We start from the raw sequence: 23,653 nt of genomic DNA on the forward strand, positions 1-23,653 counted from the left end.
TTAACCACCCTGTGGAGTAGGTGCTATTATTATACCCATTTTACAGATGAGGAAACTGAGGCTTGTCCAGGGTCACACAGCCAGGAAGTGTCTGACGCTGGATTGGACCTGACTTTTCCTGTCTCCATCCTTAGTATGGTCTCCATTATTACCATCTGTTATTAAAGGAAATGGATGAAATCTGAACCAGCCTGAAAAGTTGCAGGGTTTGTTATTGAGCTTAGAGAATGTTTTCTCCAGGGTGGAGAAGCAGCATGTTCTCCTAGAAGGATCAGCGTGCTCTGGATCAAGACACCTGGGTTTCCAAGTCCGAGCTTCACCACTTTTAGGCAATGTGCTTTAACTCTGTAGGCTTCAATTTCCTCATCTGTAAAATGGGAACGATAATACCTGCTCTGGCTACTTCATGGTTTTTTCCAAATTGTTATGAAATGGAATAATGAATCTGACAGCACTTTGTAACTCTAAAGCACTGTAGAAATGACAGTTCTTATTGTCGTTACCACTGCTGCTATTGCCAGAACCATGCCAAAGTCACTGGTGGCAGAAAGGAAGTTTGTGCGTTATTTTCAAAATGCACTCATTTTTGTTATTTCTTCTTTGCAGTTGATTTTTGCCTTTTAATTGAAAGTGGGCCCAGTTGAATCATCTCCAAAGTTGACTCAATCTATTTGATGATGTCTATATGTTCTGTCTTCATGGTGCTGAATGTATTGGTCATTTAAAAAAACGACCAATTAAAAAAATTTAAATTTAATTTAAAAATTAATTTAATTTTAAAAAATTATGAAAAAATTAAAAAATTGCCTATTGTTATAAACTACAAGAGATGTAAAAACTAAATCAAAGCATTAAACTTTTTTAACCCAAGCCAACTAGTCATGAGTTGTTTTTGTTTGTTTTTTATGTCAAGATCTCAGCTTTCTAGAATGGGAATTTGTTGGGCCTGTTTTGACTTCAAGTGATAGGATAAACTAGCTTTTGTCTTTGTCTTTTTCTTTATGTGACAGATATTCCAGAAGAAGAAGCCAGATACTGGACCCACAAGCTGGAACAAATCAATGCTCTGGGGACTGACGGTGAGGTAGGGACTGTCATTTCTGTAGTACCAAGAGGGATTGGAAAACATCTGGGGTGCCTACATAATGTAACTAGGGGTCCTGGTATTTGGCCTTAGTAACTGAAGGCTTGAGGACAGATGGGTCTTCTGGTGGTCAGAATGCTTTTGGCCAATAGGAAAAACAGAGATGCCATGAGTGAATGTTCTTGAATGGTGGCATGGATCCAAACTGTTAGGAGATAGGGAGACCATAGAGAGAAGAGACCTGACCCAGAAGACTTGGAAATTGTGCAGAGTGAGAAATGCAGTTAGAGTAAGTATGGCTCCCTGTCTGTCATGGGGAAGTAGTGTGGAGAGTGGGCATGCCTTTCCAGTTACAGGGGCTGGGGAAAGTGCAGAAAAGGAGAGACAATGAGGAGGGGAAGCACTGTTCCTGGCTATCAGAAAAGAGAGAAACAGAGTGGTGTATGTCTCTGCCATCTTTAGCTGAACTGTCGAACAAATATTCAGTAAACAAATATGCTTACTTTGTGCTAGGCATTTTGATAAATGTTAAGAATACAAAGAATAAGTGAAAAGAGCTAGATTTCATTCTAATGGGGAAGACAACATGTCCTTATATAGTTATATATGCAACACACACAAAGATAAAAGTAACTTTAAAAGCAGTGGCAGTTAAAGAGCCTGGAAGGACATCCCGCAGAAGATGGTACTTGGACTGAGTCTTGAAGGAGGAATTATAAGGAGTTGAACATATGGTGGGAGAGTGTTCTAGGCATGGGGAAAAGTCAGAGCAAAGATATGGAGGTGGAGGGTAGACTGTCTTGTGCAAGTATGGCTGACTCCTGGAGGGCATGGAGGAAAGTAATGTTTGAGAAAAAAGGATGAGGTTGTGAACAGTTTTAAATGCTGAGTGAAGGACTTTACATTTAATCCTAGAGATTATAAGCTACCATTGGCCTTTATTGAGTGACAAGGTAACATGGTCTGATCTATGCTTTAAGAAAATCATTTTGGTCACCATGTAGAGGATGTACTGGCATGGAAAGAGACTCGAGAAGCAGGGAGAACAGCCTGAAGAACATTGTTCAGTGCAGAGATGATGAGGCTCTGAACTGGTGTGAACAGGGAGAAGGAAGAGCATGTGAGAGATAATGTGGAGATTAGGCAACTGACTGGAGAAGTGGGGTGAGAACGAGTGAGGAGCTGAGTATCGTGACTGAGAGAATGGTGGTGCCAAGCACCGTCTGAACAAGGCTCAGGTTTTTGGGAGAAAACATGAGTTTTGCTTTGGGTATGTGGAGCTGAGATGCCTACAGTACAATTCAGTTTGGAACATCCAATAGGCAGTTGGTGGTGTGGAATTGGAAGTCAGGAGAGAAAGTGTAACTTTTGATATGTAGATTTGGGAGTGATCTGCTCAGAGATAACAGTTAAACCCATGGAAGCTGATGAGATCATCCAGTGAGAGAATATAAATGGAAATGAAAGTAGTCCCAGGACAGAGGTTTGGGGAATACAATTGCATGGCATGACATGCATGAAGATGCAGCAAAGGAGACTCAGAAGGTCTTCATTCTCAAAGAGGACTGATGACATCCAGAGGGTGGTGTTTTGACTTGCAAGTGAATTGGATTTAAAGTGAGGCAGAGTTGTGTGTAGTCATTAGCCTTATTCTCTCCTCCAGAGCCACTGGAGTACAGTGACCAGACGTAGATTAGGATGATTGGCAGTGGCCCTGCATGTAGTGGTAGACCTTGGCCTAAGAAGGAAGAACCAGACAAATAGGAGAAGGATCAAGAAAACAACATCACAAAAAGTCATATTGGAGAGAGGATCCAACAAGAAATGTAGCCAATGGTATTAAATACTGTGGAGATTCGGAGGGATAAGAATTGAGGTGGAAAAAACCCCATTAGATTATCTACCACTAACAGATAAAGGAAAACTTTGGAGAGAGTATTTTTAATTGTATAATGAGCTCCAGAGCCAGACTGCAGAGGTTTATAAGAGAGTGAACAGCATAGGCTTCCCTTGTCCCTCCCTCCAGAGGTAATCTTTGGATGCTTTCAACTGGCACATTGTTTTCTGTGTTAAGAAGTTCTGTGCAGTCTTTTCTGTATTTCTTGCATTATGGCCGTCAGGTTTTTTGACTTTTCATGCTCTTTGGGGAATCCTATGATCCTTAAAGTTGTCTTTGTATCTTGTCTTTGAAATCAGTATGTTTCGCTTGTATAGAGAATATATCTTCTAACGTTTTTGCCTTTCGATTTTCTTGTTCCAGATTGTCTTTCCTTTCCCCTGATTTTTCATCTTGATGGAGATGAATCTGGAGAGCTTGTTAGCCCACAGGCCTTTCTCCCTAGATTTAGAACAAACGCTTTGTGATGGTTTCTTAATAATTAAAGTCATATTCTTTAACACTAACCTACTTCAGCTGGTTACAGGGGCTGAGTTATAGGTAATTTACAAGGCTCCTCTAATGGATAATAAACTCAATCACTTGTTTTGGCTGTAGAGTCTTGAGGCAAGTGAAATGCCTTATGGTGCCACTGTGCCTTTACTGCCAGTCTTTGCAGTGGCGCATGGGTGCTGTATGCTGCCTTCAAATACAATATTATCTTTTTTCCTAATCCTGCAGTCTCCTCTAATTCATTTAGGATCTATCTGGGCTCTTTATCTAGGATCTTTTGGAACCCCTATCTTGAAAGCCAAATTTCCATAATCTATAACTGGCTGAAGTGCTTCCTATGTGGCCAGTTGCCTGCATATGGACCAGTAAGGAGTAGGAACAGAGTAGTCCTTTATAACTGCTTAATAAATAAGAAAATACTGAGGGTTTAGAACTCTTTCATCTTTTAGGTTCAAAGCTGATTTTCCAACTTTGAGTGGTGGATAGTAAAGACCTTTTCATAGATAGAACAACTTTTGGTTTTTATGTTATTATTCTGGCTCAGAATTACTTGTTTAATAGTACCTGAGAGAACAGGAAGTACTGAAAGTAGGCCTCAGGTAGGGAGTGGCAGAGAAGAACCTCCCCTGAAGGGATTGTTGGCATCTTATACAACCCAATAAACATTTGTTAATATAAATTGCCATGACTAACATTGGACAGAACAGGACTATATTGAGCCTCAGGGAATTATCTCAGGCCCATGTATTATTTGGAACGAGTCATTAGGTTTGTCTTCAGGAGCTTTTCATAGTTGAAGCAAAATAGTTTTACCAGTACTTTCATGTAGTGTGATTTTAAAATGTCTTTGGCCTCTGATCATTGCTTTCTGAAAGAAGGAAGTAATAACCTTCCCTTTTGCAGAAATACAAATCTAAAGATTAATTGGGCATTGTATAATCTGATCTTAACCTACTTCTCCTACCATATTTCCCTTCCACGTATCCAGCTAAACTGGTCACCCCACTATTTCCTGAGATGTGATGCCCTTGATTAATCCCTTTTTTCCTTGTCCCTTCTGCTTCTTCAGATACTCCCCATTCTTCAAGGTTTTGATTCAAGCACCTTTCTCTTGAAACTTCTCCTGATTTTTCTTGCCTTTAGGGCTCTTTTTCTTTCCTCAGTCCTCTTAGCTTTTGTCTGTACCATTCATTTCACAATTATTTGTGAACTGCCTCGGATTCTAACCCTAAATGCTCTCTGAAAACCTGTTTTTTTGTCTTGAGTTCTTAGTTGATTTTTGTACTGTTGTTGAGCTTTTCAAGATTTATTTTTCCTTTCCACTGAGTTCTATAAAGCTCACTGCTGGCAAGGACCTTCTCTTAAACACCTTTGTAGAAGAGTACAGAGCACAGAGTTGAGGCAGAGAAGGTACCCAATGAAAGCTTATGGAATGACTGTTAGGTGATAAGAGGCTGTCAGATTGGTTCCTCAACCATAGCTGCCTGATGAATGTTCACTTGTTTATGCTTAAAAGACATTTGAGCTCAGCCTGGTCCATAAATAGCCTGTAGTCAGGCACCTGGTGAATCATCCAAGGTAAAATGGGGGATCACTTGTTCTTGCCACCTTGTACCTCCACAAGGAGGTTCCCAGTGCCCTGGGAGCCCCTCTGTTTGGTAGAAAACTGTGCTGTCCACTCTGAGGACCTGCTTCACTTGGAGGCCTCCAGAGGAGAAACCAGGAAATCCGCTGTTGTCCTGCTATGTCTGCACCTTGCAGAGTGACCAGGGGAGGAGGTGGTAAGAAAGAGAAGGAGACTGTCAAGTGAACAAACATCCTGCTTTCCTGTCCTCTTTGGCCCAGCCTTTCCAGCTGCCTGAGGGTTGTGAGAACACTTGTGTCCCAACAAGGCCAAACTCACTTGAGCTGTCTCATTGGGAACGTGTCAGCTTGCTATAGGACACTGGTAGGGAAGAAACCTTGCAAGAGATCTTCTCCCTAAGAGGGAAGGAGAACATTTCATGGAACATTCTATTTCAATTCAATGCTAGACTTTATCCTAAGCGAATACTGAAGAAGTAGCTGTGATTTTTTTTTGCCTGTCATGTGTTGGACCTCTTACACGATGTGTTTTTCTTCCCCTCTCTCTAGTATTCCTTCCAAGAAGAAGGCCAGAAGAAGCTACTGCCCATTGCTGCCACCCAGTGTTGTGAGTGAGAAACTGTTTTCTCTTAAACCCTATATAATTTCTCCCTACCCTTGCATTCGCTTCCCTGGCTCTCTGCAACGAACAATTACATTTGTTGGGAGGAGTTGGAGTGGGTAGTAGACCAGCAGAAATTTCATTTTGCATACCTGTACCCACCTGTTGGCCCTGGGATCTCTGGGAGGACAGGTTGTTCGCCAGGGAATAATAACCCTGCAGGGAATGGTTGTATCCTTTTGGGCGTATGACAAAGGAAAAAAAATGACCTGCAGGCTTTGTTAAGTTGGAGATAAAGCTAAAGCTCAGCCCCACTGCTCTTTCTCCTGCTCTGCTCACTCCCATAGCAGAGCTGTGTAAGGGCCCAAGTAAAGGCTTCTTGATTTTGCAGGGTTGGGGAGGGGAGCAGCGAAATCCCATTCAAAGCATACTATCTACTAGGATGGTGGGAGAAGTTGGATAGTTTGGAGACTTGTAAATTGTGGTGTTTTGTGGTCATGGCGATGATACTGGTGGTGAACTAGGGTTGAGTAGTGATTTTTTTAAAGGAATACTATGAAAAGCTTCTCAAATGACTCCTTTGGCCTTGGTGAATTTTTGCCACATGCAGGATTTAGGCAGTCCTACTGTTTCTGTTGAATGAGTGAAGGGAACTTATCCTTATTATCCCTTCACTGAATTCTTTTCTTAGGAAGGGTTTTGCATTATTTTTTGGTAAGGACAACAGTCTCAGGACTGGAAGGGACCTCAGAGGTCATTTAGTTCTATGGCTGTGGAATATGTCTTAGGCTGTCACCTGGTCGTTCTTCTGCATGGATTTTCACTGTCTGTCTTGGTTTGGAGGGAATGCTTTATTAGGAAAGGAATGGTACTGGGAAATAGCTGTTAAAAAAAAACCCAAACCAAATCAAACAAAAGCCATCAATAAAAAAAGCCATCTGGTTCAACCTACCTGTGTTTAGGATTCCCTTCTATATAAATGAGTTCATTTCATGAGGCATATAAAGGCCAACGGTGATGTGCCAGGCATTAAGTGCGTGAGCACAGTAATAGTGATAATAGCTGGCACTTACATAGAGCTTTAAGCTTTGTTGCATACTTTACAAATAAATAGCATCTCATTTTATCTTTATGACAGCTCTGTGAGGTATTTCCTATACCCATTTTACAGATGAGGAAACTTGAGGCAGACAGAGGTTGTGACACAGTTAGCAAGTGTGTGAGGTCTGATTGACTCAAAGTCTGGCTTTGTCCATTGAGCCACCTGTGTACTGCCTCATGTCTCAACATTTCCTGCCCTTGAGGAATTTGCATCCTGTCAGAGGAAAACAGTGGATACCTAGAAAACGATATACAAAATGTGTATAAAGTAATAGACATTTGGGGACAGGTCTAATGTGAAGGGCTAACAATGGAGCAGGGGTTCCTGAGGGCACAGTGGGATAGGGACAGAGGAGGATTTAGGGATGGCATTGGTGGTGCTAAGGAAGGGAGCCCAGTGATCTTTTCTTACACTTTGGAGTAGCTTGACGTAAAACAGTGGAATGAAATTAAAAAAAAATTTTGTTACTGTCTTTTGTTTTTATATTGTCTACCTTTTCCCCAATCTCCCTTCCATCCCAGAAAGCCATCTCTTATAACATAGACTTTTTAAAAGGGGAAAAATTGTTCAATAAAACTAACTAAAATATTGAAAAAAGCCTAAGATTATATAGTGTTATATGCTCCTCATCTCCCATCTCTGTAAAGAACTGAGGGGAGGAGACTTTTCATATTTATTCTCTGGGATCAAGTTTGGTCATTATAATTTTATATTATTAAATTTCAATTGTTGTACTTTCCATTTATATGATTATAGTCATCGTGTATGTTGTTTTTGTTGTTATTTCATTTGCATAATTTTGTGTAAGTGGAATGGAATTTAATGAAAATAAATGTACAGACCTGTGTTGGGATTCAAGGAATCAGTCACACAGGTGCTGAAGCGGCAGTGTGGCGTAGGGTTTGGTTGATGCTTGATTACTGAGGGAAGCTTAGTCTGAGCCAGTACGGCGGCACAGATATCCAAATAGCAAATACAGTAAGAGAGGCATGGTATCCACACCAAGGTAGATAAATCTCACTGCACTCTTTGCTTGCTTTGTTACATCTGGAGTATTGTGCTCAATAACAATGTTCAGTTTTAGGTACTACAATCATTTTTTTATTTTTCTCTTCTTTTTATTAAAAATGCACTTATTATTTGTTTATTTTTAGCATTCTTTTTTAAATATTGCTAATGTTTCAAATTCTCTCCCTCCTTCTTGCCCCTACCCTACCCATGGAAAAGGCAAGCAATATAATATCAATTATACGTGTGAAATCACACAAATATATATTTTCATATTAGCCATGTTGCAAAACAAACAAGAAAAACAAAGTGAAAAATTATGCTTCAGTCTGCTTTCAGATCTCATTTTTCATATTCATATGAATTTCAAACATATTCAATTTTATATTCAGATTTCATAATTTATGCAAATTATGCAAAAGTTCCTTGTCTGGAGGCGGATAGCATTTTTTTATCATGTCTTTAGAACTGTCTTGGATCACAGTAGCTAAGTCATTCATAGTTGATCATCTTACAGTATTTCTCTTACTGTGAGCAGGGTTCTCCTGGTTCTGCTTACTCCAGTTTGCATCAGTTCATATAAGTCTTTCTAGGTTTTTCTGAAAACAGCTCATCTTTTCTTATAGCACAGTAATATCCCTTTACAATTCTTAGCCATCATAAAAAAAAGCCGATAGAAATATTTTTGTACAAATAGGTCTTTCCTCTCCCCTCCCCCACTTTAAAATCTCTTTGGGATGTAGATAAGGGTACACAGTTTTATAGCCCTTTGAGCATAGTTCCAAATTGCTCTCCAAAATAATTGGATCAATTTACCACTCCAACAACAGTGTATTAGTACTCCAATTCTCCCACACTCCCTCCAACACTTATTATTTTCTTTTTTTGTTGGTGTTGTATTTAGTTTTTTATAAGCAGGAGGTGATGCCTCAGAGTTGTTTAAATTTCCATTTCTCCAATCAATAGTGATTTAGAGCATTTTTTCATATAATTATAGATAGCTTGATTTCTTCTGAAAACTGCCTATTCATATCCTTTGACCTTTAATCAATTGGAAAATGGCTCTTTATTTTTATAAATTTTACTCCATTCCCTACATATTTGAGAAAGGAGGTACAATATTTAAAGAAGACCCGATTGTGTCCAGAGGCAAGACACACAAGTAGAGCAAAGGATGTGAAAATAGTGCTTTATCATTGATATTTGGTTTTTTGAATTGTTGAAATTTGACTTTTTTTGAGCCATGTCCTAGCTAAAGTAACTGGTAACATTTAACCTGAAGAAAATAGGACAAGACTTGGGGGTGTGGATAGAGAATATAATGGTAATTTTCTAAATATTTAGAAGGTTGTGATCTCAAAGAGAGAACAGACTTATTTTCCCAAAGGCAGAAGTAATAATATGTATAATGATTTTGTGATTTCTTTGGTATAGCCTATAGTCTTAGAGAGCTGTTAAGATCACTGAGAGGCTTTTTTAAAAAGTCAACAAATATATACGTTTATTTATATATATAGAAAGAAAACATTGATAGTCTAAGAAGATGTGATGTATTGTCAATTACCTTGACCTGAGGTATAGGGAAGATTGGTTGTATATCTTGTATCTGCCTGCTCAGGTAGAAAGGAAAGAATGAAATTTTGCTAAGTGCCTATTTTTTAAGATTTAAGTTAGTAGAAGAGTGGGGAGGAGGATGAGCAAGGCTGGGTGATTATTTTCCTAGGAGCCTTTGCAGGGGGAGTGGAGAAACAGGACCCAGTATTTCATTAGACCAGGAAATATGGACAGAGGAATCTGCTGGATTGACTCGTACGAGTATGGGCTCTATTTGTGCTGATTTGTACCTGAGCTAATCGCTAGTTATATCTGCTGTAATCACAAGCTGGGGTGTATTGCTCAGTGGAGAACTATGGTAACACCATCCCCTGCTGCTCAGAAAGACAGTATCCATAACTAGATGAGGGAATCACAGTATTCAGTGTCAATGAACTCAGGTATTTCTGCCCTTTAATCCTTTTGCCAGCTTTTTCTGTTAATGTATTTCTTTCCTCAGTCCTAGGTCACGCAGTCATAGGTAGAACTCAAGCCTAGGTTTTCCTGGTTTTCAGGCCAGCTTTCTATGTCATGCTGTTTCTAGATAGTACTGAAAATAACGGTACCATCATTTCATATTTCTAGAGTGTTTTAACATTTGAAAAACATCAATGTTTTTCTTCACATCAACTGTGTGAGGTGAGTAGTAAAATATCCAGGAAGATCAATACAGGAAGGCAGACTTTGACTCAGCATAAGCAAGACTGTTCTATCAATTAGAGCCAGTGGCAGTTTTTCAACAAGTGAAAGGGTGATTTCCAGCCATTGATCTGGAGCAGAAGGGCACAGTTGGAGAAGTTGGAGAACCGGGCCATTTTTGTGATCCAGTCATGAGAAGAGAGGTGCTGAGTCCACAAGCATGAAAGAGAAGTCCGAGAAGGGTTATTCTGATTAGCTGATTAAGATCATGTACAAAGCAAACTAATATGTGGGGGTGTCCACAATTGAGAGTGTGTTGTTGTCATTTAGTTGTGTCAGATTCTTGGCAAAGATACTAAAGTGGTTTGTCATATTCTTCTCTGATGTATCCCCATTTGCAGATGGGAAATTGAGGTAAATAGGAATTAAGTAACTTGCCCATATTCATACAGCTAGTATCTGAGGCTGGATTTGAACTCTGATTTTTCTGACTTCAGGCCAGGGCTCTATCCACTGCACCACCCAGCAGTCACACAAATGAGAATAGTCAGAACCTACAGATATTAACAATGTCTTTGTGACTGCAGACCTTTTGAAGGTGCAAAGAGATTCTTTTGGTCCTGAACTTCCTGGTATATATGGAAGCTGGACTCTAATGCCAGGTTGAGTTCTGATACTACCAATGGAAAGTGATTAAGGAAAAGGCACTTGGGAAGGGATAATGAGGTACTGGTTTACATTCACCTTACAGAGATCTTCTCAGGTGTGGTGGTTTAAAAAAATTGTGTGTGGGGGGCATAGATGAACAATCCCAGAAATGATTTTTCCCCTTCTTCCTTTCCAGGGAAATCCCCCTTGGAAATGATCTTGTTTAGTTAGAACAGATGGAGATTGGGTGATCCCTGTTTGTCACTGACATCAACACTGAGGGGAGGGGTCAGTTTAAACATTGGCCTCAGTCCTTGTTTAAACTTAAAAATAGCACTTTGTATTTCCCTTTCTAGCAGTCCTTCCCATCTATAGCCATGTTGGGTGTGGCTTAGAGGTATTTTTTTTCTCTTAATGATATCCCTGATGTCAATACCTCAGCTCCTGATGGCCTGTGTTTGCGCATCCTCATTTTTTAATGAGGGCACAAATGATATCTTCTCCAGAGCTAGAATAAATCTTAGAGGTCATTTTGTTCAACCCCCTCATTTACAGAGGAAGAAACAGCCCCTGAAAGGTTAAATGACTTTTCCATGCTTATAGAGGTTGTTAAGAGGCAAAGCTGGAATTTTAAGTCTAGTTCTCTCACTGGAAATAAAGCACATTTTTCATTATACCTAACACTCTTTCCCCTTCTGCCATTCTCAGGAGCTATTTCCAGGCACCTCCTTTAGGATTATAGATTCTTTAGGAAAACAGCAACTAGATTACAAACAGTTTTGGCTCTGTTCTGTTTTAGTTTTGTTTGCTGAAGGTTGATGTTCATGGACAAAGACGGTGGGGTGATGTATTTGTGTAATTGAAGGGTATGAAAGTCTTCCTCTTTTTCCTCCTCTCATTACTTCCCTTTATTTTTGATCTTCTGTCTTCTGATCAATCTGTCTTCTCTCTGTCAAAAATTAGATTTGGCCTTCAATTGTTGTGGAAGGACTACTGCATAGCTCTGTTTAAACTTGTACTATTAAGCCTATGAAAATCAAACTCTCTAACATATGAATTGGCTGATGAGTTGCAATTCACAGTTCTAAGATTATCTACCAAATGGGAATAGCCACAAAAGCATTGGTGTATGGCATTCAAGGTTCATGCTTTTTCACTGTATTCTAGCTAGCCCCTTGCTAATGTAATTCCAATTCTGCTTTAAGGTCAAGAAGGAAAAATATTCTCCACATGTATTCCAGGCAGAATGGACAAATAAAGTCTGAAATAAACTTCTGTTTTCTTTAGTTAGATGCACCATGTTGAAAGAAAAGATCAAGGTAAAATTGGTGCCTTGGCTTTGTTTATTTTCACTGTTTCCAGTTCCTCACTACCTAACCATTCTTTTTTTTATATATATGTATTTAAAATTTTATTTATTTTCAGTGTTCTACAATCACATACCATATAACTTAAATTGTTTTCCCTCCCTCCCCCTCCTTCCCTTCTACCTCCCCCCTCCATCCCTGAGACAGCACACAATTATAATTATATAGGTTCTATACATACATTTCCTATTAAATACATTTTCACCATAGTCATATTACATAGAAGAATTAAAATGAATGGGAGAAATCATATAACAAATCAAAACGTAATACAAAAGAAAATGATCTGCTGCATTCTGCGACTGAATTCCATGGTTCTTCCTCTGGATGTGGAAGGCATTTTGCCTTAAAAGACCATTGGGAATTTTTTAAGTCCTTGCATTGCAATGAAGTTCTAAGTACCAGAAAAAATCCTCACACACTGTGGTTGTTGCTGTGTACAGAGTTCTCCTGGTTCTGCTCCTTTCACTCAACATCAGTTCATATGGGTCCTTCCAGGCCTCTCTGAAGTCTTCCTGTTCATCATTTCTTATAGCACAATAGTATTCCATTACATTCATATACCACAACGTATTCAGCCATTCCTCGCTTGATGGGTATCCCCTTACCTAACCATTCTTTAAGCTATAATAATCTGATTTCTGTCCCACCACTCTGCTGAAACTGCTCTCTGCAAGGTTATTAATGATTTTCTAATTACCAAATCAATGACCTTTTCTTAATCTGTATCCGTCTTGACCCACTCCTTATGGTGTTTGCCACTGTCAGCTCTACATTACTTAAAACTTGCTTAGGTTTTCATGAATACTTAAGCTTCCTGGTTCTCTATCAATATCTTTGACTCTTCCTTCGCAGCCTTTATTTTCTCTTCTAGCAAATGTGGCTATTCTCCAAGGTTCATATAGTCACCAATCAACCAACAACATTTTATTAAATGCCTGCTCTGTGTCAAGCATTGTGCTAAGGACGCAAAGACCAAAAAAAAAAAAAAAATTCACTGGGGCAAGTCACTTCACTCTTCTATAAAATTCACAGTTTGACCAAGAGTTTTTTTGGAGGGGAGGGGAGAAACTAAGAGATTTTAAAGAATTCTCCAAACTCTAATGTTCTTTTTCTGTGCTTATGATTTTCAACTCCCTGCTAGATATTTCCCTTTGGACATTTTGACATTGCTTCTAACATAACAAATCTAAAACAGAATTCATCTTCTCCCTCTAAAACTGACTTTCTCCTCTTGGCAACTGAATTGTAATTAATGGTCAGTGGTATTTTAATTCTCCTAGTAACCCAGGCTCCAAACTCAGAGGAATATTTGACTTCTCTCTCCCTTTTGCTTCTCACATTCCTCACTCACTAAATTGATTCTTCCCACGTGATATGTCTCACATCTCTACCTCCTTTTGTTCTGGTCCAGGACCATATCACCTTATATTTGAACTACTACAATGGTTTTCCAACCCATCTCCCTGCTTCTGGTTGTCCCTACCTCTGAGCCATTCTGAATGCCACCACCAGTATAATTCAACAAATAATTTACTGAGTGTCTACTATGTACATCTCACTGAGTACTGAAGTGCCACTTCTTTGTTCAGGAAGTTTCAGTGCCTTACGATTATTTATAAAATAAAGTCCAAATTCCTTAGGCATTTAAGACCTTCCATCATGTGGGCCCAATTTACCTTTCCAGTTAATCTCCCACTTATCCATTGCCCACCTTCTCTTCACTCAGAGGAGCTTGTTCTTCCCAAACATGCTATCTTTTTTTTCAGTCTCCCCTTCCTCCTTTATCATCTTCTTTTATCTGGTTCCTATCTATCCATCAAAGATAAGCTCAAATGAACCTCTACGATGCATGTCTTTCCTGATTGCTTTAAGCAGCCTATGGGGATAAATCTCTGACTTTCTTTCTAGAAGACTTGTTAACGACAGCACTCATGTGGTCCTTACATGTTTTCTTGTTTTCCTATTTATATTTTTATTTATATGTCATGTCCCGACTGAACTGCAAGCTCCTGGAGATCATAAACTATGGCTTAGAAGGAAAAATGTTTGGTGAGCCTACTTCATGACTATTCATGTTCATAACAGTAATGGAAGATTGGTATAGATTGTGATGAGATCCTTCAGCTATTAGACCTCTTTATGTGCGTTTTTTTGGTAGTATCTAACTCAACAATTTATTTTCAGGATTAGTATTACTGAGGAGGTTAGAAATCTAAATCTATAACTGTGTTTTATCTTTAGTTCTCTTTGACCTCCCCCTTGGCGCCCTTTATCTTGCTCTCATATCTCTACCTCCCAGAAAACCAGCTCCCCTTTCTCCTTTTCTTCATCGCATCAAAAAGGCTTTGATCAAGCACCTCTCTGTACTTGGTGCTTTGACTGGCACTGAACAAAAAGCAAGATAAATTCAAAACTTGGCAGTTTTTGAGTAGGCAAACCTGATGGCTTAAAAGGTCATATAATATAGACAGTTAAATAAATCCTGAGTCAGAATTAAAATTAAATGCTTTATACAAGTAGCTGCTAAGAATATTTTGGAGGGTGAGGAAAGGAGTCACAGGAGTTGTCCAATGAGACAAAATGGAATTAGAGAACTGGCTCTTTTCTAGTTCAAGAGGGGAAGCATTCGTGGAGGTGATTTTCTGGAACTGCTTGAATGGAAGAAAGAAAGGGAAGGTTCAAAGGTGTAGAATGTTTTAGATTGTGGGTGCCATTAAGAAACCTCAGGGCCAAAGGTGTAGGTGGTAATCTATTCAGGGAAAGTCTATTTGAATGAATAAAACAGTATTTAGCACTTATTAAATACAACACACTATGTTAAATTTTGGGGACACAAATTCAAAAGACAGATAAGCCCTCCCTTCTGAAAGGGGAGACGATAGTATTATTATTAATAATGTCAATAAATAATATTATATCACTGTAAGATTTGCTAAGAGCTGAGATATCACAGTTGATATCAACAGTAAGTGCTATTATTTTTCCCATTTTTGAGAAAATGGAGCCTGAGAGGTTAAGTAACCTTGCCCATGCTCACCCAGTAAATGTCTGAGTTAGTTTATGAACTCAGGCCTTCCTGGTTCCTAGTCCAACACTCTGTACTTTGTATTACATAAGTTGGTACAGAGTCACCTCACAGGGTACCTCAAATTGGCCAGGGAAGGGTGAAGTCACAGGGTTGGTGGGTGGAGCCCAAGGGTAAACAATTGGCACTCTCATTTCAGAAACAATGGTAGTCTGTATTTGACTACTTGGCTCTGGATCCACCTAGAGGTGAGATGAGCTCAGTTTTTAGGGTGAGCCCTATTGCCTTGTCTCCACAGCTTTAAAAAGGTTGACTCTTTTCCACCATCACTCCCTCCTTCAGCCAATGGTCAAATTTTAGTTGTGATGAAGACGTGTATGTACTCCAGATGGCTTTGGACTATGTCACAATTTGGCCAAGGTTTATTTTACCTTATTTTTTAGGTAGGTCTGATCAGGCAAAGACTTCTCATTGTTAAATTTGTTAGCATCTGCCAGAGAATCATGGTAATACAGGGTCAGGACGAAGACCAGGAAGTGCTTCAAATTTTTATTGGAATTTTTGCAAATAGATTTTGGTCTTGTATTGGACCATTAAGAATTTGCAGCCCTAACTGGTTGAGATTGCTTTCATAGATTTTGTCTGCTCTCCAAAACTGGTAAATTAGCTCTTCTGTGCAGGGCTTGCAGAAGAAAGCCCAGGGGTGGTTCTGAGAGAATTCCTCCTGGGTGTATGGGTTCTTTCCTGAGAGCCCGGCAGGTGGTGTGTTGCCGTCTCTTCATCAGCCAGGCTGTGAAGCTTGCATAGACGCCAACGGGCTGACAAAAGTCTGCTCTGTTCTCTTTCTTCAAAGCCTTGATTTTTATTGTTGCTTCTGAACAATTTGTCAAATCCAATGTCAGATTTCATCAGTTGGGGTAGTAGGTGATGCTGTACATTTCCTCGGATTGCTCCTGGCAATGACGAGTTCCATCATAATCAGTGAATCTCTTTACCCCCTCCCATCCTGCCAGCCACGTCCACCTCTAAGACATATCTGGCCAAGGGCAGAGGTTTCCTTCCATGCAAGTGATTTTGCCTCTTTTTTTTTTTTTAATTTTAAGGAAAGCAACTATTCTTCTTGAGGAGAGCTATCACCACTTCTGTCTTAAACTGGGTACCTGAAATTTCTAGATTTTTTTTTTTTAAGGGATTTGGGAGACAAGGAAAATCTAGACAGAAATCCAGGCTTTTATTTTTAAAATGTACATATCATCCCATGCTTCACTTTAGTTATTAATTTTGACCTTTTAATCAAGTATATCTTTGACCAAGAAGGCTGACATGTAAGAAAATGGACTGATTTGAGTTTTCATTTCTTTTATTTCTCTGGTCCACCCTTTGGTAGAAAGGAAATACACAGTGAAATTATCAAAGGCAGAGAGATGAAACAGATTCTATGGCTAGAATTTATAAACTAGATCTGCTCCTGAAGAGTTGAAAGCCTGTTGCAATTGAATAAAAATTCTATTTTTGGTTGGTTGAAACAATAGGTTTAGTATTTGAACTACTGTCACAGTGAGCTCATCTTTCTTAATCAAAGACTTGCAGGCTAAATAATCCTAATTCCTTTCGTTTTTTTCTTCTATTTTTCAACCATCTGATCTTTTTCATTATTTTTGTTGGTACCTTTTACACATTCTTTGTGTTTGAAATTATGCTATTTCAACCTGGAAACTGGGCTCTTGTTATCAAATACTAATTAGTTTCTAGGGAGCCAAGTTATACAATATTCCAGTTTTGGAAACTGCACAGCTACTAACAATACTGTACGTTTCTTGTGACACATTTTCTATGAGCTTCTAACCCTTTCTTGATTAAATTTTTTTTTGGAAAGCCTGCAAATATTATTGTAATTTGTGACATAAAATCATCAATGACCTCAGTTTTCATTTGGTTCTAATATAGTGCTGCCAGAATATTTCTGCAATTCTATAATAAAAATGTGTTTTATTATGTCTCCTATGAATGAAAAGTTTGGCAGTAGGAAGCTGTGAACTGAAGAGTTCTTAAAGTGCTCACATTTTGTCTGAAATGTTTTTGTTTTTTCTAATTTATTTATTTCTAGTTTTCAACATTCATTTCCACAAGATTTTGAGTTCTAGATTTTCTCCCCATCTCTCCCCTCCATCCATCCTAAGACAGCAAGCATTCTGATTACCCCTTCCCCCAATCTGCCCTCCCTTCCATCACACCCCTCTCCCTTCTCTTATTGCCATCCCCTCTGTTTTCTTGTAGGGCAAGAAAGATTTCTATACCCCATTGCCTGTATGTATATCTTATTTCCCAGTTGCATGTAAAAATAATTTTTAACGTTTGTTTTTAAAACTTTGAGTTTCAACTTCTCTCCCTTCCTCCCTCCCCACCCATCCCCACTGAGAAGGCAAGGTATTTGATATATGTTATACATGTGTAGTTATGCAAAAGACTTCCATAGAAGTCATGTTGTAAAAGACTAACTATATTTCCCTCCATCCTATCTTTCCCCCCATTTATTCTATTCTCTCATTTGACCCTATCCCTCTTCAAAAGTATTTGCTTCTAATTACCCCCTCCTCTCATTTGCCCTCTGTCTGAAATTTTAATATCTCTTTGGATCTGCCTTAAATCTTTCCCCATTTTAGTTCATCCTCTACTGAGCTGCCAAAGCAATTTTTCTAAAGTGAAGATCTGACCACATCACCTTCTCACACCCACTCAATAAACTTAAGTGGTTCCCTATGACCCTCAGGATCAAATAGGAAATTCCCTCCCTCCCTTCCTTTCTTTGTCTTTTCTTCCCTCCCTTCCTTCCCTCTTACCTATTAACCCTGGGTCTCACTTAATATTGAAATTTTGTCCTAAAGGCCACTGGATTTTAAAGGATAAAATAAAATCTTCCCAGAAACCCTAGAAAAATAATTAGCTTAACTGAGGAGTGTAGTTGGCAGAAGCTACTGGAAGGTAGCATTCTTTTTCTTCTGGTGGAAAATTCTTTCATTTCTATGGCGCATGTGGATTTGCAATAATTAGGGCTTTTAGGTACCAGGTCAAACCACAGTGATTGAGTTTAGTGGTAAATGGAATGCTATCAGTCAGATCTTTAAGGGATTTCCAAGAGCTAGTTCGGTTGCTCATTTTTGTCTTAAAAAAGTGAAAGACTATTTAGTGATAAAGTAACATAATCCCAGTGGAAGAACTACCATCCATCTCTAGATTTCTTTTCTGAAGCTTTGAGATTTGAGAGGAACAATGAAGGGAAAGCATATATATGGCAAGTCCTAGGTAAAAATGAGATGTCAGTGCTCAGCTTTCCATTCCCATCTTTCCAAAGGCCTATTCCTAGTTGCACTTTGGTTTTTTTTCTTTTTCACTGTTAACATCAGGAAATAAGATAAGGGTAGGGATAGAGTGCTATGGAAGAATTAGGTAACTTATTCTCTATCCCCTCAAGGAGCTTCCAGCCCAGTTATGGAGAGAGTGCAATGACTCAGAAGTATTTGTAGTTGTTTCCCCATTCTGTAGCATATTTTGAGCTGTTGCCCCCAGAAGATAGATGTATAGATAGAGATATAAAACCGAGTTACATATTATTTCCCTTTTGGATGTCTGAGAGGAGTTGTTTTTGTTTGGTTTATTGTGTCAGACAAGATTTTATAACAGTTTAACTACTATATTAACTATTGTGTTGGCGTTAAAATAACCTCAGCAATTCGACCTCCATATTACCATGTTAGTATGAATATAGGTGGCCCCCAAATATGGGCTCCACCCTTAAAATATTATATACTTATGCATCTTTTTGAGTAGAAGAAGGGAAGCATAGTAGAAAGAGAGCCAGCCTTAAAGCCAGGAGACCCTGAATTGAAGTCTTGCCTCTTATAAATACTGATTGTGAATTGAAGATGATGATACCTAGCATTTATATAGTACCCACTATGTGCCAGGAGATGTGCAACCTGAGGAAAAGGTGCTATGATTATCTTTATTTTATGAATGAGGTAGCTGAGGCATAGAAAGGTGAAGTGACTTACCCAGGGTTACACAGCTAGAAAATGTCTGAGGCTAGATTTGAACTCAGGTCTTTTTGACTCCAGGCCCAACACTCTGTACACTATGGTGTCATTCCACTGCCTTGTGTGACCCTAGCCAAGTCTCTTATGATCTCGGTACTCTAGACAACCCTCTAAGACTATAACAATGAGAAGATGCTAAGCCTGTATTGTTAGAAGAAGTTTCCTTTCACCAGTGAAATCCAAGGTCTAGTCCCTAGTTCTATCTTTGTTTTTTCCTTTAGCAAAGGTGTTTACTCAGATGGTATAGTTAGGACAATAGGTACAAAGTATTTCTTCCAGCTCCAGGGCCATAGTCTCTTCTCATACCTTGGACTTTAGAGAGAATGGTCCCAGAATGATCACAGGTTTTACACAGCATTATCCTCACCAAGTTCATGTCCAGATTCGACACTGTAACCTCAGTCGCCCCTGGGATGAGTCCTGAAGGTCACTGTTCTTCAGGGCATCAGTGCTTTGCTGGTTGACAGTATGGACTATAACCCCCAGAGTCCTAGACCTTGGGAGGCCCCTGGAGGTGCACTTTCCCCACCTTCTGAAACTCACACAGGGGCTAATCCTCCAGATTAATCTTCTTCACAAAAGAGTAAAAGAGAAAAAAAGGAAAATATAACGATAACTTTATATTTAAAAGGAATTGCAAGTTGTATATAATAGATTTGGAGTTTCACATGCAGTCATTTTTTTTATACTGTGTAATGGAAGTTCTTGTTTTATTCCATAAATTAAAAATAAAATAAATAATAACTGAAAAAAGAACACATTGTAAGGCAAAGAACTGAAGCTCCCATTTTACATATTGGGGTGATATTGATATCCAGGTCTTATCTATCCAGATATCTGTCTCCCAGATGGGAGAAAGCCACATATCTCTCTTCTTATATCATTATCTCTTACCAGATACCATTAGCAACAGTGTCAAACCAAGGGTAGAGATTTACCAAGCTGGAGCAGCCAAACAGAATGCTATCCTTATCTTTTTTAAAAGGGGAAATATATATGTATATGTTGAAAAGTATTATCAATTGTAAGACACATACAGGTTTAATACAGAACAGATTGGAGAAAGTATAGCTTAAATTTAGATTTATACTTTAAGAGGTCTATGATTTCATTTACGTTAATACTCTTCACCAGCACAGATTGCAGCATTTTAGCAGATAGTCATCAGAGAGGCAGCATGGACCAGTGAAAACAGTGCTGGGTTTGAACACTAGCTAAGCTGCTTCCTTCCTGGGCAAATTAATTAACCCCTCAAAGTTTCAATTTCCACCTCTTGGTAAGAAGGGTAAGAAGACTAGATGACCTGTAAATTCCTTCCACCTCTAAATCTATGAGTTTGTGATCCTAAATGCAAAATGCTTAGTAATAAGGTAACAGAATAAGGAAGATATGAGAATAGTAGAGAAGTTAACCTAGGAAATCATCCAGAAAGACATGAGTCTTGTGCCGCATCTTGAAAGCTATTGTAGAATCTATTGGAAAGAGCCTCAAAAACCATCGAATCTAATCTGCCCTTGAATAAGAATTCTTTCTACAACATCCCTCATAAATTGTTATCCAGCCCACCTTTCTGGAGCATAGATTTTCCTTACTCTCCCCATCCCTCTCCCCATTTTTCTACCCAAGCACAGGTCCAACTCTGCCACCATCCCTCTTTTTTTCTCTTCCTCCTCCTGTTCCTCTCCCTCCCCCTATTATGTTCTCTTTCTGCCCTCGGGTTCCATTGCTCCACTCCTGCAGTATGATGCACATGCTGTTAGTTCCCAGGCAGACCCAAAGTTCCTTCACTCAGACTTTAGCACCAGGATTTCCCTGTGTTCGAGAGACAGGAAATAAGTGGATACCCTCAGATCATGGAGGAGAACTTAAAACCAAAGAATCCTCATATCAGATATGGGGGAGAATGAGCTTTTAGACTATTGGAGAGTTGGACATTTCTTTTAAAATGTATGTGAATTTCACTGGGGAGAAGGAGGATGAAAGTAGTGCTTAGTATCATGGGAAACAATTGGCATTGATACTGATTATAGATACTGGAGAACTAACAGAGAAGAGAAGTTCTAAAGATTTAGTTTGTGTAAAAGTAAAAATAATTACAGTCATTTACATCAACTGCTTACCATTTATGTCTAATTGCTGTGCAGCACAATAACAATTATGTAAATCATTAGATGTGTCAGATAAACTGGTTTAAGTATTATTTGATTACTATACTAGACCTCTGCTAATACAGTAGTAGTATCCTTTGTAGTTTGTTGATCATACAGCTTGGTCATCTGTTCACAATTTAAAACAGAGTTTTGTTGGGGAGCTGTAGAAGATGGTGAAGAATGAGTAAAGGAATGGTTTCTAGAAATATTAAATAAATATAGGGTTACTTCAATAAGCAAATACTCTGGCAATTAAGCTTTTACAGTGTTTTTAAAAAGCAAAAAAAAAAAAATCTTGTTGAATACAGCTGCAATTGTGATGTCATGGAAGAGCATGGACAGAATCAGAAAACCTGACTTTCAGTCTCAGTTTTGCCACTGTGTGCCCTATTGCAAACCACAACTTCTCTGACTTTTAGTTTCTTTAATGATGCTTTTAAAGAGCCTGAAATGTCCAAAGAAAGAGTTTGTGTTTGGTCCTAGATCAAGGTTTCCTAGCCTCTTCTAGGAGCCCTTTGGCAGACTGGTAAAGCCTATGGATCCTTTCTCCAAATCATGTTTTTATGTCTTTGTTTTTTCAATAGGGAGTCACTAGAGTTTATTGAACAGGGCAGTGAGATGGTACACATACCAGCTAAAAATAAAATGTAGGATGGTATGTAATTAATCACAAAATAGTCTGTGGAACAGACAGTAATGAAAGAGTTGTAGAAATTATGATCTCTACAAGTGGAGAAATAGAGTGATGTTTTTTAAATGCACAAAATAAAATACGAAGGAAATCAATTATATTGAAATGCAGTTATCTATATATCTACATATATGTGTATGTATATATATACATACATGTATATATATATACACACACATATAATTAAAATGTAAGTTCATGGACTCTGGGTTAAGAGTCTCTATCCTAGAAGAAAAAAAAGAAGTAAAAATAAACACTGGGGTTTATTGAACAGGGAGTAGGTCAGACCTTCACATTAAGGGGGTGGAATGCTGTGATGTCTCAAGGGTTTTTTTTTCTTTTCTCAGGAGAGAGAACCAACATTAAACACTTGAAACTTTGCAAAGGCACTGCAAGCTCACTGTGAGTCAGCAGTGTGATGCAATTCCCTCCCCCCCAAAAGTTATTGCAGTTCTTGATTGCATTAATAGAAGTATAATATTTAGAATAAGAGAAAATATTAGATGTACTGTTTTCTGTGCTAGTTAGATCACATCTGTGTACCATTTTTTAAGAGGGCTGTTGACAAAACTCAAAGGGTTACCTGGATGATGAGGAGTCTGGAGAACTATGACACAAAGAACACTTGAGGGAACTGGGGGTATTAGCCTGGTGAATAGAAGAATTAGGATGGAATATGATAGTTCTCTTCAGATCTGTTGTGGACTGTTAAGCAGAACAGTTTGTTATCCAGAGGCATGGCACTCCCATGGGTCAGATGGGCCAGGCAATAAGTGCTGACATCAGCAGCCATGAGAGAAGCAAGGTAGTGTCCACCAGAGAGACACGCTAGATGTCAGATCAGGATCAATATTCTAGCTGCCCCACTAGACCAAGAATTAGGGGCTGAGGTCAACAACAAGTATTCATAAACTCAGGCAAGGACCTTGTCCCTCTAAGGTCCAGCAGCAAGAAAGAACTACAAATGTCACGGTAGTCAACAGTTTGCTTCATCCCATTAGTTTTTATATGCATCATTCGGAGGCAAAGACCAGTTCCTAACTGTGACTCTCCTGAGGCTTCTAAGTGAGGGTTGAGACGCCCCAGTTGTAGTGATGACAGAGAGTATAGGGAGAGTGTGGGGCTGCCAGGCTAACCTTTTTTACACATTACTTTTATCATATCACTCTCCTATGGAAAAACTTACAGTCAAATCATAATCGCTAGCATTTGTATAGGATTTTGAAATTTGCAAAGCACTTTACATAGGTTATCTTTTGCGGTCCTCAATCATGGAAGGGAGATACTATTATTGTCCCTGTTATACAGATGAGGAAACTGAGTCTGAGAGAGATCAAGAGACTTGCCCACAGTCTCTCACCCAAGGTTATGCAATTAGGAAGTGTCTGAGGCAGGATTTATACTCAGGTCTTCCTGAGTTCCAGTCCCATACACTATTTATGGGACCACCAGAGCTGCCTCTAATTTCTGCCTACAACCAAATCCAGCCCTTGGCTTTATATAAAGCTTGGCTTTACAGGCCCTACTACTTAGTCTCACTCTTCTTAAGCTATCTAATATCATAGTATCCCTGAGCAGCCAACCACTACTCCATTTAGGATGACTGTTATATTGTTTTTTTGAACATGCGATGCTCATTCTTGTATCTAGAGGTTTATGTTATTTCTACCATCTA

At 38.9% G+C, this 23,653-nt stretch overlaps 1 protein-coding gene across 5 annotated transcripts in view; it reads left to right on the plus strand.

Moving 5' to 3' along the window:
• Positions 1–23,653, plus strand: part of UNC13B (unc-13 homolog B) — a 344,899-nt gene that overhangs the window by 148,800 nt on the left and 172,446 nt on the right. For 4 of the 5 annotated variants that reach the window (XM_072606704.1, XM_072606660.1, XM_072606674.1 and 1 more), the window contains 2 exons: positions 1,011–1,084; positions 5,607–5,664. In XM_072606704.1, coding sequence (XP_072462805.1) covers positions 1,011–1,084; positions 5,607–5,664 — 132 coding nt within the window. Of the gene's footprint in view, positions 1–1,010; positions 1,085–5,606; positions 5,665–23,653 lie in introns of those variants that run through there. The other variant, XM_072606684.1, reaches the window with a different exon arrangement.

Source organism: Notamacropus eugenii, chromosome 1 (genome assembly GCF_028372415.1).
Source record: "Notamacropus eugenii isolate mMacEug1 chromosome 1, mMacEug1.pri_v2, whole genome shotgun sequence".
NCBI classification, from domain to species: domain Eukaryota; kingdom Metazoa; phylum Chordata; class Mammalia; order Diprotodontia; family Macropodidae; genus Notamacropus; species Notamacropus eugenii.